Source organism: Pteropus medius, unplaced genomic scaffold (assembly GCF_902729225.1).
Source record: "Pteropus medius unplaced genomic scaffold, Ma_sr-lr_union100, whole genome shotgun sequence".
In the NCBI taxonomy this organism is placed as follows: Eukaryota; Metazoa; Chordata; class Mammalia; order Chiroptera; family Pteropodidae; genus Pteropus; species Pteropus medius.
The window spans coordinates 3,977,644-3,996,331 of NW_024349800.1; the positions used below are offsets into that span (position 1 = coordinate 3,977,644).

Below are 18,688 nucleotides of genomic sequence, written 5' to 3' on the forward strand. Positions count from 1 at the left end.
TTTATTTTCATGTTATGTCTTTATTTGTACAACTAAGATAGTAAGCTCAGGGTAACTTAAATGACTAATTGAATACTACCTGAACTCGGGGAGGGGGAATCAGCTTCTTCAGATTGAATACGTGTGTGTATATTTACACACACACACACACACACACACACACACACTTTTTTAGTTTGTGGATATTGAATACTGCTAGAGGAGTTTCTTGGGAATCTAATCTTCTCAATGGCAAGCTTCTGCATTGCTCTTGCCAGCAGTTTAGTTCATATGGACTCAATGCCAATTTTCTTTTCGCATATGTGAAATAAGTTTGGCACATAGCAAACAAAACAGTGACACCATAGAGAAGACTGGCGCTTTTTGAGAAGTGTAACAGGCAGATTCAGAACTAAATTTTTTCTTTAGGTGAATCGAGTTTAAATTAAATTAAATGTTGCAAGAGATTACGATATTTGTGTGACTCTCAAGAAGTCAGAGGCCATGGCAATAAAGTATTTTCATTTTATAGAGTTTTTCTTGGAAAGGGTGTACACCATATGACAGCAGAGTGCTTAAAACCCAGAGCCTGGTGCCAGCACAAAATCCAAACATTATAAACTTACTTCCAAAACCCAGATATTTATCAGTCCCTCTCTTGGAACAGAGCATCTCTCAACTAGTCCAAGTCCACTAGCTCAGAATCACCTTCCCAGCCTTGAGTTTTGAGGATGAAGCACCAAGTAAGGCATATTCTCCAGGAAGGAAGGAAAAACTATTGAACGAAAATTGTCATATGAATCAAAAACCACAGACGGCAACATTGTCCCAGTGGACAATTTTTTCCTTAGCAAAAATTTTTTCGTTAACCAAAGAAAGTCAAGGGAGGCAAACCAGTGGCCCAGTGACCATTGCTGCATGCGTTTCTGGTCCCTCAGTCAGTTTTTTAAAACTCAGCAGACTTCCCTCTTAACAAATAGCCTACCTCTAATCCTCTCCACTTAGGGCTGTGTGCCTTAACCAGATTAGAAAATTCTGAGGTGAAGGGGCCATTTGTTCAGGCTTTCCATGTCTGCACGGTGCTCTAAGATCATTAAAAAGCCTTCTAATCTGTGCTTCTTTGCTTCCCAAGCTTCACCCCAAGGGTACTGGGGAGGCCTTTGCCTTCTCTCCAGGCCACTTCTGTACACAGAAGACCTCTGAAATCTTTGCTCAGCAGGATTTGAAATTCAGCCTCCTTAGTGAATTTCCATCACAGAGTCACTGCCAAGTCATACAGATCCATCAAGGGAGGCTTCCTAGGAAACCACTGAGTCCCTGTCCACTAGGTTATGGCCCAACAACTAGCCTCCAGTTCTGGCTGGTCAGGCATCTCTTCTTTCCCACTCCCAGCATTAGACTTCACCACCACCTGCTAATGCATCTGAAGGAAGTGAGAGGTCTTGGTCACAACATGATTAGAGCTGATGCCAGAAGGGTAAACAAGTCATAAATTACTCTTAATTTTTCTTGGATACAGATGCTATTAGGCTTTAGTTATGGAAAAATAGAATCTCTTTAATCTTTTATTTATATAATAGTTGGTCTTCTCATATGACTTTAAATCTTGCTTTTCTTCAAGAAGCATTGCACCCTATGCAAAGTACTGTGTAAGCTGCTAACCGAGAACAGATAGGGGAGTTAGAATTTAATGGGGACAGAGTTTCAGTTTGAGGATCAAAAAGTTCTGGACATGGGTGGTGGTGATGGTTGTACAACAGTGTGAATGTACTTCATGCCACTTGGCCAAAACTTTAAAAGAGTTAAAATGGTAGATTTATTTTATGTATATTTTACCATAATTAGAAAAAAATAGGTTCCTTGCACATTTTTTTTTAGTCGAGGTTAATTATTTACTTGGTGTAAGTTAGAAGTTTGACCTATATCCTGTAGTAAGATATAAGTGTATATGACTCATCCCAAAACCTAAAATTTTACATTTCTTCTATTGCATATAGCAACTACTGAGTTCCTTATTTCATTGATTTCTCCTATTATCAGAATACTATATAACATCTTGTTTAAATTAATGAATGATTCTCCTCTGCAAAAATAGTAAAAACAATCTCAACTGATGAATTGCATAATACATTCTGGAGTGGCTTTAGACTTAAGATCCTTACCCAGTGCACCAAAATGATGAGAGCTTTGTTGGGTTTGGGGAACAGAGATTCAGATCCTGCCTTGAGCCTTGATGGTCCTGGCCTTCAAACTCTGGTTCCTGCCTCTGCCTTTGGCCAGCGGTGCCTGTGGGCCAGTCATTTCATCTCTGCGTGCTGCAGTGTCCTTATCTGTAAAATGAGAACAAAGATACCTGCCTTTGCAAGGTCGTCAGGACCAAACGTGACATTTGTAGAAACACATAGCATTGTGCTGGGGATGTAGTAGGTGGTAAATCTACGCCATCTCCCTTCCCTTGAGGCCATTGTGACAAAGGACTGTAATGCAATGGGTGCCTGAGACAGGCTCTGGAGAGCCCTTCATCCTACATGTGTGGGAGCATGTGAGCGCCTCCTGAAAATCCTTTTCTCCTTCTTCTGATACCAGGGCCCCTCTCCTGTCACTCTCTAGACTCTCTTCTCCCTCTCTGCCTGCCTTTGAACTGGGGAGTTCTCATTTTACAGTTGTTGCGTGAGGGGGAAATGGGTGAGGGGGAAATGGCTCGCCCCTGAGCCCCTGGCCCAGCGCCAGTAGCAGCTGTTGAAACACAGCAGTGCTCAGTGTCTCATGGAGCCTCCTGCTCTTCCAAGATCCTAAGGCTTCACTGCCTTTCTCCTCAGACCCATCACCTTCCCCTTGGGTTAGAATCTCTTTCCCTTGGTTTCCTTTGACCTCTCATTCCTTAGTCTAAAGCCAGCAGCAAAGAAAGGTACTTGTTACCACAGGTCTGTGTCTTTTCAGTGGGTAGCTTGGCCCTAGTGGGCCTTGTTTTTTGAAGTCAGAAAAGCTGTCATTTTTCCTTCCTTGTAGATCCATCTGCTCCTCTTGGCTCCAGAGGACAGCTTGACTCCACATCAGGCTTCACCAAGAACTAGAATTCAGTTTATTGAAAGATGAGAGTACTTTGATGGATGGTACAATTTATCAGCTTCCCCAAGAATGTATCTTGTAAACATATGAGTGATAAAGTGCTGAACACCCTTTCTGTACCAGCACTTTGGGTTACAGGGGACAGCTAGCCCCAGGCTACTAAGTCAGTAGTTCTCAATCCTTGTATTACTTTTTAACCTTTTAATTGAAGATTATGTAATTTATATATAGTTAAGTGTACAAATCTTAAGTGTACATCACAATGATTTTTATTATCATACACCTCTGTAAATACCTCCCAGATCGAATTTAAAACATTTTTAATACTCCAGAGCCTCCCTCGACCCTCCTTCTATTCAATACTCCCAAAGATAATTACTCTTCTGACCTCTATCACCCTAGATTAGTTTGAGTTCTCAACCTTTTTCCACCTATACTCACCCTCGAGTTCCTGTCTCCTGCTTATTATCATTTAAGAATTCAAAATTATTTCCTGTGTGACCAAAAAGAAACAAAGTAATGGTAATTTGAGAAATACTTTTCATGCCCTCCCCTCCCACATATGATCTAATACACTCTCTGTTCCCCTGCCCCACCCCTCAGCCAAGTCATGGGGAGAGAGGGTGACATCCCCATCTTTCTGGACAATCATGCCCAATCCCAGAAGCCGGAAAAGAGAAACAGACACCCTGGGACCTTAGTCCTAGTTTCCTGGTGTCCAGACTTCACATTATAGTTTTTCCTAAGCTGAAAAAGAATATGGTTCTTAGAATCACCAGACAGCCACTGAGCTCGCACTGTGCACAGATTCCTACTTTCCATTTTTTGTCCAAGCGGGTTTTTTTTTTTTCAACCTGATTATGATTTATCTTCGGAATGGGGATTGCATTTAAAGAGAAGTATCACTATTGCATTCCCCTTTTAACATCTTAACATTGACCATCTTGAACTGTTCCTTGTAAAGAGTGGGATGGGAAGATTATTTACAGGAGGCACACAGAAGCCCGCATTTTGGCATGTACTGTCATGCTCAAATCCTTTTATTTAAAAGTGTGGCTTGGTCATTTATCCTACAGTAAAAGTATCTACAAGAAGCTATTATTATATTGACATTGGAGCCAAACAGGAAATCAGAGGATTCACAAATGTTATCTGCTTTAATGCAATGGGTTTTCTACGCACTGACTTTGCAGCCAATCAGGATAGACTCTACAAAAGGATTTAAGGGACGCGTTATTGCCATAATGTTTATTCCTTGGGCTTTGCAGGCTACATTGAATTCCCAGAATTTTGAGGGCTAAAGAGAAAGGGAGGCTTAGAGAGAGACGAAAGGGGGAAACAGAGAGACAGAGAGAGAGAAAAAAAAGATGAACCCAGCAAGAAAGAATTGAGATAGAGTCCATCATTACCATGAAAATATAATATTCTGTGATATTGGGTAGAATTTGGTATAATTCAACAATTATGTACAAGCATTTATTATGTACACATTATTGCACAAAGCACTGTTTGGAGCCTGAAGGGAAGGTGATATGCCAAAAAGGTTAAGTGCTCAAAATGTTTTTTTTTTTTTTTTCAGCATTTTTGTCCATGATTTAGATTAGGGCAAAACTGGCACATCTAGCAAATTCATGGATGATGCTAAGCTGGGAAGAGAACTAAAATCAGAATCTAAAGAGATCACGAAAGACATAAGGCTAAACTTTAAAAAGTTGAAATATATCACGTACAAGTGTAAGTCCCTAGCTATTTATAAAAAAAAGTATAGGATAGGAGAGAGATAATAAATAGCACCTGTGAAAAGAATGTTCGACTCTTGCAAATACAACATGAATAAAGGAGTGGTGTGAAGGGGCATGACGTAGCTTCTACACCATGAAGGTACATTTCTGAAAATTGAATGGCCAGATCCACACCTAGAGTATTGACTTCGCAATGACCATACTTAAAGATGCTGAAGAACGTTGAGAACCAGAATCAGAAACCGTGTTACAAGGAACATTCTCAAAGAATGAGTAGTTAGGGCTGGCCTGTGTGCGAGGCATGTGAAGGTCAAACCAGGACTAAAGAAAGGGATCTAGTTCAATTTGAAAAAGACCTTTCCCCACACGTGAAGCTGTTGATCCAGAATGGAATAGGTGGCCTTGTGCCTGGGCACAGATGTGGACAACTCCCATTTATGGAGGATGTTACTCATGCCAGCCCTCATGCCAATTGTAGGGCCCCAGAAGCCATTTGTCAGATGTGTTGTGGAGGGAATTTGTGCAGCCTCTAGATGTTTGGAACCGATACTCTGTAAGGTCTCATCCAATCGTGATATCCTCTTGTTGCTTACATGTGTACATGGTCAAAGCACACGGTGCAGGCTCTGGTGAGTTCCAGTAAGATGGCTGTGAGCTAGAATACCTGGGGAATGAGGCAGAGATTGTCACAGATCTTGAAGCGTGGAAAGAATTAAGGGGCACAAGATAATTGAAGGCATGCATGGGGGTGAGCTGGGAGTTTGGGAAATAAAGAGAAGTTTAGATAGATAAGGTGGGGCAACAGAGTGGAAAACCCCGAGCAAGAAATGAAGATTTGGACTAACTGCTACAGTTAGGAGAGGAACATGGTGCATAATCCTAAGGAGAGATGGGGCGCTGAAGTCCTTGGACACCCTTGGCTCTCACATAGTCTCATACAAGGAAGCAGGGTGACAGAGACCCCAACCCGACAACCTTGGAGATGTCAGCAGCTCCCTGTTCTATTGGTCAATAAAAAGTGACCATGCTCAGACCAAAATCAACAGCTATTTCTGCTACAGAAGTGCCACAAGCAATTTCCTGAAGACTGGGGGGAAGGTACCTTTTTAGGACCTGAGGAAGTAGCCTTATTTATTCACCTGCAGTCATTTTTGAAACTTCAAGTCATGGTTCCTGGTGGCCATCATTCTCACAGCCATAGATACCAAGTTTTGTTTTGCATTGTTCATAAATGTGGCTCTAGAGAGCTCTTCCTTAGCTCTGGCCACAGCACACTTTATCTAATTTTATTTAACTTCCCACATTCACCCTTTATTTTCCCTTAGCTGAATGGCCAGTAGGTGCAAACTGTATACGGTGGTGTTAACTCGGTTCATTTGCACTGCAAGGACTTACACTGTATTGTATTACCTTTTGTAAGTGTGCCACACATTTATTTCCAGGCATTTTCCACACAACAGCCCTATAATGTAAGTAAATTAAGACTTTCTCCCTGTCTCACAGACAAGGAGATTAATGCGAGAGAGGTTAAGTGATGCAGTGAGAGTGGTTTTGTATGTATGGCGAATAGCCCATTTCATGAGAGGCAAAGCCATTGGAAGGAGGACATTATCGTTCTTTAACTAAAGAAACATTCACAGAGAAAGGGTTTGGCATTGGCAAGGCCAAGTTAAACAGGATACTGCATTCTCTCCAAGTGTTTCCACCACCGCACCCCTCTCTTCACACTGATGCTTGTGGGTCACTTCCTAATCAGTGAATGGGTTCACTGACCTGTAAGCAGGGTGGGAGGTGGAGATTTCATTTGGGCAAACTCATGGAAGGAAGTCATTTTGCAAGTTTCCCAGGGATGAGAGAATGTTTTTTCTTCCTCCTCCCATGCCACCCCCTCTCCTCCTCCTCTGTAAAACACACACAACCCCGCTATCCTAGCGAAAGCTGTGACACAAACCTGTGTTTAGAGGGTAGCTATGGCCGTGTTTATCCTGGTCTTCTCTGGGCACAAGGCTGGAGCTTCGTGCCCCCACTAGACCAGTGCTTCTAAAAAGACATTTTCAGGGCTATCCTGGGGCCATTTAAAAAGCCAGAGACCTCTTCTGTGACTCATCACTAAGTCTCGACATTTAATAATCCCATCACTGTATGGGGCCCCAAAACTGTCTCATTTGATCTTATATCCAGTTTGAGTAAAGAATCAGGAATGCTTTATGGGCTAATTCTATAGGATGCATTATCATTCCTTCTGAAGCCAGAAAGGAAACATAAAACTGTTATTGCTTAAATTAAAATAAAATAAACAAAAATCTGTAGGACTTTCATGTCCTTTCTGATGCAGCTTTTATTGGGAGGTATTTCTTGTGTTCATAATTATTTCAAGTTCCAAGTCTGTTATTCTGCTCCCTGATTTTCCAGTCTTTACCCCATCGAAGTTGGCTGCTCCTACTCTGTCTTAATTTGGGTTGTACAGAGCTTGTTTGTTCCCTCGAGACACGAAGCAGATCAGTTGCTTAATTTTTATTTAAAATGGTGTCCGTGAGCCATCATCATGGGACGACTTTGTACATGAGGCTGATTTTTGTTCCCCAGAAGTCTTTGCCAATATTCTAGTCTGTTGTATATATTTACCGCTGTTATAATAATAATGGTTTACAGGAGCCCAGATTATGATATTTTAATAATATAGAGCCCTTTATTGATATAAATGCTTCATGCAAATTGGAATGAAATATTAAAACCACAATTTTGGCTCTACTTACCAGTTACACAAAAAGATTGGACTTAACTCATTGGGTAGATGTGAGCCGCCTTTGGCATTTAGTGTTTATTCTCATCTCACATAGAGCCCTCATTTTCAGAGTGAAGAAGCCAAGGCCTAGGACCACTCTTTGGTGAGTTCATGGTCAAATTAAGATTTAACTCCAAGTCTCTTGACTCTCAGACCAGCACATTTCTCTCCTATTCTATGCTTAACCTCTTTTTCATATACTTTCCTAGAAGCAAGGCTGTTGTCTCCACGCAGAATTTCTAAACACTTGATTTCAGTGTGCCCCAGTTACAATCCCAAAACAGCAGTTTTCTAAGCACATAATGAAGGGCTACGATTCCTGTTATCAGGGACTATAGTTTGGGGAACTTTTCAGTGTGGATCCGTGTAGTGTGGCTGCTGAAGGAGGGGACTGACACCTACTCTCTGTTATATCAGGTTTGTACTGTGTAGGTGCATCGCCTTTTCAGGCGACATAATTTCCTACCTCTTCGCCCCTCAGTCCATATCCACTACCCCCACCGGGATTAATCTACAAGACATTGGTTTTGACTGTATCACTCCTGTGACTAAACACCTTCCCCATTGCCCCCAGATCAAAGCTCCAGACTCTTCAGCTCGCTTCCAAAGCCCCCATCCCCACCCCGGCCAGACCAGTGTCCTCACTGTCTCCAAAACAAGCCATATTCATTCCCACTTCTCTTTGCTCTTGTAAAGGCCTTTTCTCCTGTCTGTGGTTTAGCCCTTCCTACCTCACAGTGACTAGGCCAGTCCCACTTATTTGACTCTGTCCTAGACTGTATTCCTTCTATTATGAACTCCTGAAATGTCTGCTGATTCTATGAGAGTGTATAAGCCTGACCATTCACATCCTGATTGCATCACTGTCATGACTTCTGGTCTCAAACTCAGCTGTGAGCTTCTAGAGAAGTTCTCAGACTTTCTCAGTTCACAGTGAACTGAGAAATTCTGGAGACTCACAATTCTTGGAGTCTCCAGAATTATTTCACAGTGTCCTCTAGGCCAAAAGAAATACATAGTAGTTCCATTTATTAAGTAGTTAGAACCAAGCAACTTAATAAGTACTTATGTCCTAACAATTAAATAGCTAGTCAAAAAAAAAAAATACTACACCTAAATTGAAAGAAAATATCATTGCTTTATTCTGAAATCACCACAGTTATTTACTAATAGGATATCTGCTCCTGTTGGACACCGCACAGCTTCCCAAACCTTTGAATCAGATGGGAACCTGTCACACTCCTTTCTTGTTCTATGTTGATTTTATAAAACAATTGCCAAAAACACAGTTTCGCAAAGATATGAGATCATCAAAAGAATGTAACACAAACTAATGTCGAAGCTGTAAACTACCTTGATCTAGTAGTTTCTGTAGTGCCTGACAGGTTGTGTATCTTGTCATTTCCCTCAAAAATTTAAAATGTCCTATGGATAAAATTCACTGCAGTGCCCTGAGGCAATGAGGCACGCAATTTGGGAACCACAGCTCCAGAGCACAGGTGTACTATCATGTGTTCCCCAAAGTGCATTGAGTAATGCAGTCCTTATGGTAGGTAGCCAGTAAATACTTTATTTATTTATAAATCCTTGACCTCCCGATAGAGGCCACAAATGCCACAATTTGAGCAATGTGCTGAGTTCCTTTGCACAGCAGTAATTCAAATTAAATTAGTTTGAACGTCTTTCGGGGGTGCTATAAAGGAAATTCCTATACTGAGCGGAGGTTGGCTTAGGTGCCCTATAAATTCCCTTCCATTGCCAAAGTTCTTTAATTCAGTAGCAACCACATGCAATACGAGACCAGTATAAACACAATCGCATGACAGTGGGGAGGATGAAATGACTCAAACCCCCATGCCAAAAATATAAAAATATTTGAATTCTAACATATTGAATTTAGTTTTGGGGAAGAAAGTAGAGACTTAAAACTGCTGTTTCCTTAATAAGGTAGATTAATTGATAAACCTTCTTTTCAATTGCCACAAAAATTGACCGTATGGTATGACACTGAGAAAACTACAGTGCATCCCCAAAAAAGTAGAAATAGCACAAGAAACATATCTGATCACTATGTAATATAGCTGAAAAATAAAAATTCAAAAACTTTTAAAGTTGGAAATAAAACAGCACTGGGAAATTTAAAAACTCTTCTTGAGTCAATGAGAAAATTAAAACTGTAGACTATTGAGAAAGTAATATCAAAATTCTACACATAAATATTTTTTCGATATAGCTAATGCAGTGCTTAGGAAAATTCACCAATCTAAGTTCTTATGTGAATAACAAAAATAAATAAAATAGAAGAAATTTTGCATTGAACTTACAAAATTAGGAAAGGAACAAGAAAGTTAACTCAGGAATGGCAGAAGAAAAATCTTAGAAAAGTGCCTGATACATAATAGATGGTGGATGTTATTATCATTTAGTTGTCAAAAAAAAATGAGGAGTTTCTATCTGAATGGTACCGAAAAATCTCCAAGACAGAATGCTGAGTTTAAAAAGCAAGCTTCATTTTTTGTGGTAGTTGGGGAGATTTAAATATGGAATCCATGTTAGATTATATTATTGAATTAGTGTAAATTTGCAGAGGTATGACGATGTTATTGTGGAGAATGTTATATAGAAGAATGTCCTTATTCTTAGGGGATATATATGCTAATAGATTCAGAAAATAAATGTCATTGATGTCTGCAGTGTACTTTTCAGTGGTTGAGGGGGACATATGTTAAGAGAGATGTGGGAAAATATTATTAGCGTATTTATGTAAATTGTATAGGAGTGCTTATTCAGTTCTTCTCTAAGTTTGAAACTTTTCAAAAGAAAATTAACAAATAGTACCAAAAAAACAAGGTACAGAACAATTTTAGCATGTTTTTTTAAACTCATGTGTGTGCTTATATGTTTATATGCTTTACATGCATTAACTGTCTCTAAAGGATATACTAGAAATTGAGAACAGAGGTTACTACTGGGGAGGAGGACTGCTTGGCTGGGGTCAGGACCAGGAGGCTTAGCTTTTGAATCTTCTACTACATACTTACATATTCTATCTTAAAAACATGCTCTTGGGTTTTTTTTAAATTTTAAACTCTCTGTCCTGTGCTCAGTCTTAGCATTGTGCCATCACTGGATAAATGAAATCAGAACGCCTGGGGGCCAGGAGACTACTTAGGAAATGCCTTCTCTCAGGGCAGATTTCTTCGATGGTTTCTTCCTTGGACTGTCCCACCCCGCTGTTGATCTTCCTGCGGGTAAGCAGCCTGTGTGCTTCCTGCCCCTGCGTCCTGCCCCACCCGCATGGAGCAGCCCTTTGGCCTTGGCTCTGTGGGGATTTCATGAAGGCGTTTTTACAGCTGGTGGAAGGTGGTGGGTACACGGGATGGTCCTCAGAAGAAATAGGTGTGGGCTTCCTGTTTTCACTGTGACTCAGACATGTGGGAGAGCACTTCTGTGCAGCACTCTTAATAAATAACTTATTTACCGTGACACCGGTGAGACCCCTCAGTTGGAATTTAAGGCAAGAGGCACCTGATCCTTGAGGTTTCCTCTGTGGTGAGAACCAGAACTGTTAGCCTTTTGGGTATGGCTTGTGGTGCCAACGACTTCAGAGCTGAAAGGGATTTACTTGAGGGATCCAAACCTCTCACTTTACAAAGAAAACTCTGATGCTAGACTTGGCTGAGTGGCACAGCTCATAGCCAGCCATATGTCCCTTGAGCCATCTCCCAAGGGTTCTTTCCATGACACTGCAGTGGCCTAAGAAGCCCACAGGGATTTAAAACTGAGGTTTTAGACTGTTATCAATTTCTCACTGTTTTCCGTATTTTAAAACTTCATATAGATGGTGTCAAGTTGTATATGTATTTCTACAAATTGCTTTTTTTTTTAGCTCGAGTATATTTTTGAGATTTATTTGTGTTGCTGCATGTAGCTGCAGTTCAGCTATCTTCACCACAGCATGGTATTTTATTGTATACATATTTGAAAATCCATCTGTTCTTCTGCTGAAAGACATTGAGGTTGTTTCCAAGCTTTTGATACAAATAACGCCCCAACAAACATCCCTGTGCTTGTTCCCTGTGCCCACAATACACATCTTTGAAGGATTTGAGGATCTTGAGGATTTGAGCCTCTTCTGTTCTCACTGTCTCTACATCCTTCATTGATCAACACGCTGAACGAATGGTTGGGTCTCTTTCCATTGTAGGAATTCACAATTCATAAAAGTGGGTATTTATCTGCAAGACAGTATGTTGGTCTACTTCAGGTTTTCACTTTGGAGAGTGGAGTGTTAAAGTCACCTGGAAATTTTTTTTTCCTTCAAAATAAACTCAAGACTTGACCTCAGACCTATTGAAGTTGAAATTTCTTAGGGGTAAGAAAAAAGTTCCTTTGGAGAAGCTAGTTACTGAGGCTCTCCACTGATTTACCACACCAGCTATACTTAGGCATGCTACTCTGCAAAACCAAGTAAGCCACATCCCTCCCGTGGCCTTGTCTCACTAGTTTCAGTCACAGCCCCCTAGAAAGTGGGCAGACACCGTGGGAGAAAATGGCCTTTCAGCAGAATAACCATTGTGAACATCAGACACCACCGTGCTGCAGCCCTGGCCTTCTGGTTATGCCATTCGATTTCTGTCTCTGTCATCCCTTCTAGGCACCTGTGTTTATGGCAAGTTGGCTGATGTTTATATTTCTTCCTTCTGTATTGGAAAAGGCTTTTCCTCTTTAACTCTAGACAGTCAATCACTTATTCTGGTATCATGCTAGATACAGGGGTGACAAGCCCTGCCTTCAGTCAGACTGTGTTCTGGTGCTAAAGGCCACAAATACATGCATTTATAACCATAACCTGAAAATTATATAAAGGCCACTAGATACATATAAAGGAAGGGCATAGAGTGTCAAAGAGGGAATGATTCCAGTTTGGGAATCATTGGAGAAGACGTCACAGAAGAGGGACCGTTTGAGCTGTATCTAAAAGAGCTAGTAGGATTTTAACAGAGATGAACAATGAGAACAGCAGGTTCAAAGGCACAGGTTTTGCCTTTTTCGGGTAACTGGAGAAGAAGGTGAATGTGGGGATTATGCATAGAGAGAAGCTTGAAAGGTAGGAAGGTAGGTGAGCTGGAGCCAGGCTGGTGGGCATGTTGAATAGACTTGATCCTGAAGATGTGAGGGAACCAAAGACTTGTGCGAAGCAGAGGAGAGACATGGTAAGGATCATTAGAAAAGTGTCTGGCAGCCAGGAAAAGTGTGAGTTGGAAAGGGAGATCTGAGGCCTGATCAGGAGACAGGAGGAGGCAGTAGCAATAGAAAAAAAAAGATGAAAAGATGAATTCCAAGGTAGCTACCTTGTCAGAAGTTAGGAAAATACAGATTTTTAGACAGTAGGCAGCTTTGGTTACTTTTTCTGTTTCTACTCATTTTGTCAAACTGGAATCAGACCACAGGTAAATAGCTGCAGTATTTTTATCAATACCTAGGGCTATTAAAACAAGAGAAAACAAAATCGAGTGTAATGCAGATATAACTGTATAAACATCTAAGTAGAGGTCAGAATTTGAAAGAAATGAGCATCAATTAAAAATGTTAGAGTCATCCCATATGTCGTAATTTTCATGTGTTGATTTCTACATATGCTCTGGTCAGGAAATGAGAAAAATCTCTGCATTTGGAATCAGGGAGCCAGCGTTTAGTGTCCCGGCTCTGCCTCTTAATTATCTGTAAGACCTTTTGCAAGCCACTTGACCTTTCTAGTCTGTGGTCCCTTCCATCTTAAAACAGAATTTGTTGCCCGTGGATCGCTTTCAAACCTAACATCCTGCAGACTCTGCTGACAGCACTTTCGGCCTCTTCCCTGGGACATGTCTTTCTGGATACCATTTGCCTTTTTCTTTCCCAAGAAGAGGAGCTGCTTACTGAGTTTCTGTATACCACTTTCATAGGTCATATGATCCATTTCTAAATCTGATCCACTGAGACTATTGTGGCTATATTGTTATATAGGGGCATGAAAACTTCTAAAGGATTCATGGAGCAAGCGGTGGTGCACTTGGCCTTACCTTTTAGCAAATGGGGTAATATAAAGAGCCAGTGAACCCTGAGGAGTGATTACGCTTTAATTAGCATTCGGCTATGGAACAGGGGCAGAAGGGACTTGGCAAGACACTCTCAAGTGTGTGCCTACTTCACACCACTGCCCTGCCCTACCCTTGAGTACAGTGTTATAGACCTGATGAGATAGAGGTTTCCCAGGCAAATATTTTTTGTACATTTGAATTCTAAGTTCAAATATTCTATCTTTCCATCCAGTTTGTCCATCTTTTTCTCTTTTTAATATATTAATTTTAGTTATTTTGAAGTCCTAGTCTGCTAAATCAAATAATATGAATCAGCTCTAATCTGCTTCTAGTCACTGTTTTATCGATAATCAGTCACTTCTTATAGTTTTGGGGTGCTGTATTAAGTAATTTTGTTATTACATGCCAGACATTATAAATAATAGATTTACTCCGGATTTTGTTATAGTGTTCTAAAGAGTGTTTAATTTTGTCCTGAGGTCAGCTAAATTGCTGAAGGGCACTCTGATTCTGTTAAGACCTGGTTTGAGCTTATTATGGCAGACCTATTTTAGTGTTCCCCTTACTCCTAGAGTGTGGTAGATAATCTTATAGGTGTCCTTTCTGGAGTTCTGATACATGTTTGGTATGTTCACCTACGTCTTCCACCCTGACTTGGCCCAAAATCCAACATCACCAGTACTGTCTAATATCTGGCATTTCCTCTCAGCCTTGGCTCTTAGTTTCCCAATATGTCGTTTTCTCCCAGCTTTTAGGAATCCCTTCATTCTGAAGTTCAGTAATTAGCCAGAGATCCAATTTCCACATAGATATCTGAGTGTTACATCTCTGGGTTTCCTCCCTAAGGTTCATCCATCTCTATAACCCTGCTCCCCAAATCCCAGAATCTTTAGCATTGAATTCTGCTTCGTGCCTTGTCCTTCTGTAAAGACCATTGTTCCCTGGTTGAGTTTTTGTGTTCTTTGCTCTCTAAGCCTGGTAACAATTATTTTATATATTTTGTGAAGTTATTATTGTTTATGGCAGGAGTAAATCTGATACCATATACTATATCAGGTTGGAACTGGAAGTCAGCATTTTGCTATCTTGGTTTCAGTTACATTTCTTTAGATACTCATTTTAAAAGAATAATTTATGGCTTATTTTAAATTTTTTTAAATTAAGTTTATTGGGGTAACATTGGTTGATACAATTATATAATTTTCAGGTGTACATTATCATTTGACATCTGTATATTCTATTCTGCTTACCACTCAAAGTCCAGTTTCCTTCAGCTACCATATGTTTGATCCCCTTTACCCACTTCAGCCTTCCCCTACCTCCCTATATTTGACCCCCTTTACCCTGTCTACCTCCCCTCTTCTCCCTCACCCCATACTCTCTGGTAACCACTGGTCTATAGTCCATGTCTCTGTTTGTCCTATTCCTCTGTTGCTTTTAGGTTTATATCCCACATATAAGTAATATCGTGTGATTTTCAACTTTTTCTGTCTGGCTTATTTAGCTTAGCATGATTATCTCGAGGTCTATCCATGTTGTTGCAAATGGCAGTATTTCATCTCTTCTTATGGCTGAGTAATATTCCATTGTATATATGTACCACAGCTTCTTTAGCCAGTCATCTATCGTAGGATGCTTTGGTTGCTTCCATGTCCTGGCCACTGTGAATAGTGCTGCTATGAACATTGGTGTGCAAATATCTTTATGGACATGAGTTATCAAGTCTTTGGGGTAAATACCCAGTAGAGGGATTGCTGGATCATATGGTAGATCAATTCTCAGTTTTTTGAGGAACCTCCATACTGTTTTCCATAGTGGCTGTACCAATTTGCAGTCCCACCAGCAGTGTATGAGGGTTCCTTTTTCTCCACATCCTCTCCAGCATTTGTTATTACTTGTCCTGTTGATTATAGCTGTTCTAACAGGTGTGAGATGGTATCTCATTGTGGTTTTGATTTGCATTTCTCTAATAGCTAGTGATGTTGAGCATCTTTTCATATATTTGCTGGCCATTCATATGTCCTCTAGGGAGAAGTGTCTGTTCTGGTCCGCTGCCCATTTTTTGATTGGATCATTTGTTTTTTTGTTGTTATTGAGTCGTATGAGTTCTTTGTATATTTTGGATATTAGGTCCTTACAGGAGGCATTGCTTGCAAATATATTTTCCCATTTGGGTGGTTGACTCTTTACCTTGTTGACAGTTTCTTTTGCTAAGTAGAAGCTTTTTAGTTTGATGTAGTCCCATTCATTTATTTTTGCTTTTATTTCCCTGCCTTAAGTCCAAGGTCCTTGAGTTTCATTCCTATGTTTTCTTCTATGCATTTTATTGTTTCAGGTCTTATATTCAGGTCCTTAATCCATTTTGAGTTAATTTTGGTGTGTGGTGATAGACAACAGTCTAGTTTCATTCTTTTGCAGGTGGCTTTCCAGTTTTCTCAGCACCGTTTATTGAAGAAGCTTTCCTTTCTCCACTGTATGTTTTAGCTTTTTTGTCGAAAATTATTTGCCCACATAAATATGGGTTTACTTTTGGACTCTTGAGGCTTATTTTAGTTTTGATTTTAAGTTTACTTCATAGTAGTTTTGTTATTCAATAATGTTTCTCAACCTGTGGATCCCGGGTGCCTTTATCAGATAGAAAATTATTATTTTTTAGCAGCATCTTTATTAATGTATGAATGTTTTAATTGGCCTATTCAGCTTTTGTGCTCACTATATTAAGAGATAGCTTCTTTGACATTTGCTTGGTTCGAAAATTGTGAAGTGTTTAGAGTCCACTCTAGTTTGACTCTGTATTCCTAGTAAGCATGGTCTCAGTACACCTTGGCAAAACTCACCTGTTGTCCTCGGTGATTCCTGAAATGGCGGCCACTAGAATTTAATTCCTTTGGCCCTAAGTTTTATCTCTTGTGAAAATTTAGCCACCTCAGGAGAAGAATGGCTGAGTAGGCTATGTTAGTCATTCACACCACTGGGAGAGCAATTTATCAGATCCCTTCTTGTAGAGCTAATTCAATAATTGGTGGGGAGAAGCTTTTGTGGTTACTCCTTGGTGTCTGAGGCAGTGAACTGGGCTATACAAGGTGGGAAATTATACGTAAAGTGGGAGGGACAATAAAGATAAACCTGATCATTTTAATCCTTCCCTAGGAGCTGGGCTCCTTCAGTTTTACATCTGTTTCCTCAAGAAGTTCTTAGTGCAGTGTGGTAGGTACCATAGTAATAAAGCAAAGTCAAAAACGTACAAATAGATTGATAATATAGAGTAAGATCTAAAATGATAAAGGTAGGATAGAAGGAGGCCAGAAATCAGTAACATTGGTTTCTTCCTTTGAGTGATTTGGGTGGCTGGTGGTTCAGGATGGAAGGGAAACTTCGTTATGTATTCTTTTTTTCCTTCTGAAGCTTGAACCATGTGAATATGTTATTCAAAAAAAAAAAAAATGATGTTCAAGCATATTCATTTAGTTTTATCTCTTTTGTAATGTCCTAAAATGACAGTAAAGGGAGATATATATATATATTACATATATACACATATATTTAACCTTCAAAGACAATGAGTATAGGAGAGCAAATAACAGCAACAAAAAATTTGGCATCTGGAAAGATGGTCTGAATGTTTGTGTCCTCCCAAAATTCATGTTGAAACCTAATCCCCGATGTGATAGTATTCAGTGTGATGGTATCCTTTGGGAAGAGATTAGTCGTGAGGGTAGAGCACTCATGAATGGGATTAGTGCCCATATGAAAGAGACCCCAGAGAGTTCCCTTGCTCCTTCTGCCATGTGAGGATACTAGAAGATAGCCCTCTATGAACTAGGAAGCAGGCCGTCAGCAGACACCAAATCTTCTGGTGCCTTGATGTTACATTTCTCAGCATTTAGAACTGTGAGAAATGAATGCTTGCTATTTAAGCTGCCCAGTCTATGGTATTTTGATGGACAATAAGAAAGTTAAATTCTAAGCCAGCCCATATTTTCCACCTAAAGTTTTGGGAATTGGAGAGAGTAGGTGCATCTGAAAGTGGAAGGCAAATATGAGGCTTAAAACAGGAGAGCTGATTGAGATTCTGTCTTAAGCAGTTAGATACTCAATTCCCCACCCTAGCTTTGCCCAATAGGATAACTGTCTCCCCTACTTCAGTTAAGAAACTGAAAGTTTACTTTGTGGTAAGAGTAAACAGGGTTTCTGGACAAGGACACATCAGCCAACGTTAAAAGTAGGATGTATCGTGCTAAAAACATGGGATTAAATGAATGTTTACATATCAAATACAGAGAGATCAGACCTTCTCCCCACACTAGACTCCTGTAACACCAATTATCAAGCTTAAATACGTTCTAGACAGAAGAAGGGATGATCCTTCTCCAGGGAATCTGACCAACCCAAAAGAGAAGATATCAGGGGTTCTGTGACATGATAGCTCAGCCAGATGACCCAAAGTGAAGTCCATGATAGATTTCAAACAGCTTTTGAGTACTTTCTTAAATAGGAGCCGAAACCAAGTGTTATCAGGCATCTAACTTGAAAGACAGACTATGAAGGGGCTAAAACTAAGTAAGGGTAAGAATACCCCTACTTAGACTATGAAAGACAGACTTTGGAGGAAACAGACTATGCCAGGAGATGAAAATTTTAGATACTCCAAAAAATTCATTATCGTTTATGTTCTCAGTGAGATAAAAGAGATATTATATTCATGAAACAGAAACAAAGGCTATAAAAAGATATTTGGGTAATTTTTAAAAGCTCTCAAATCAAAAATATAAATTTAAAATTTAATAGAAAGATTAGACAATTAAATTCACAATATCTTCCAGAAACTAAAGCAACAGGCCAAAGAAATGAAAAATAGGGGAGAAAAGATAAGCAAACTAGTGGAGCAGGGCTATAAGTGCCAACATCTAAATAATAGAGTTTTTACAAAGAAAAACAAAACAACAGACCAGAAAAAAATAAAGTAGGAATTAAAGAAAACTTCCCAAAATTGAGAGACACAAGTTCCCAGATTGAGTCTGCTGACTATG

General features: G+C 39.9%; 1 protein-coding gene and 1 long non-coding RNA gene across 6 annotated transcripts in view; one reads left to right on the forward strand and one right to left on the reverse strand.

Moving 5' to 3' along the window:
• ATG7 (autophagy related 7) overlaps positions 1-18,688 on the forward strand; it is a 220,410-nt gene that overhangs the window by 160,282 nt on the left and 41,440 nt on the right. The window contains exon 19 of one of the 5 annotated variants that reach the window (XR_005658158.1): positions 10,683-10,826. The exons of 3 other annotated variants lie outside the window; for them this stretch is intronic. Coding sequence is in view for 1 of the 2 variants with exons in the window: in XM_039886742.1 (XP_039742676.1) it covers positions 10,683-10,688 (6 nt within the window). In the remaining variant the exon portion in view is untranslated. Of the gene's footprint in view, positions 1-10,682; positions 10,828-18,688 lie in introns of those variants that run through there. One more of the 5 variants, XM_039886742.1, reaches the window with a different exon arrangement.
• The window catches only part of LOC120621465 (uncharacterized), a 31,873-nt gene that overhangs the window by 6,597 nt on the left and 6,588 nt on the right, over positions 1-18,688 (reverse strand). Inside the window, exon 3 of the long non-coding RNA XR_005658159.1 lies at positions 2,142-2,309. This is a non-coding gene — a long non-coding RNA (uncharacterized LOC120621465). The remainder of the gene's footprint in view (positions 1-2,141; positions 2,310-18,688) is intronic.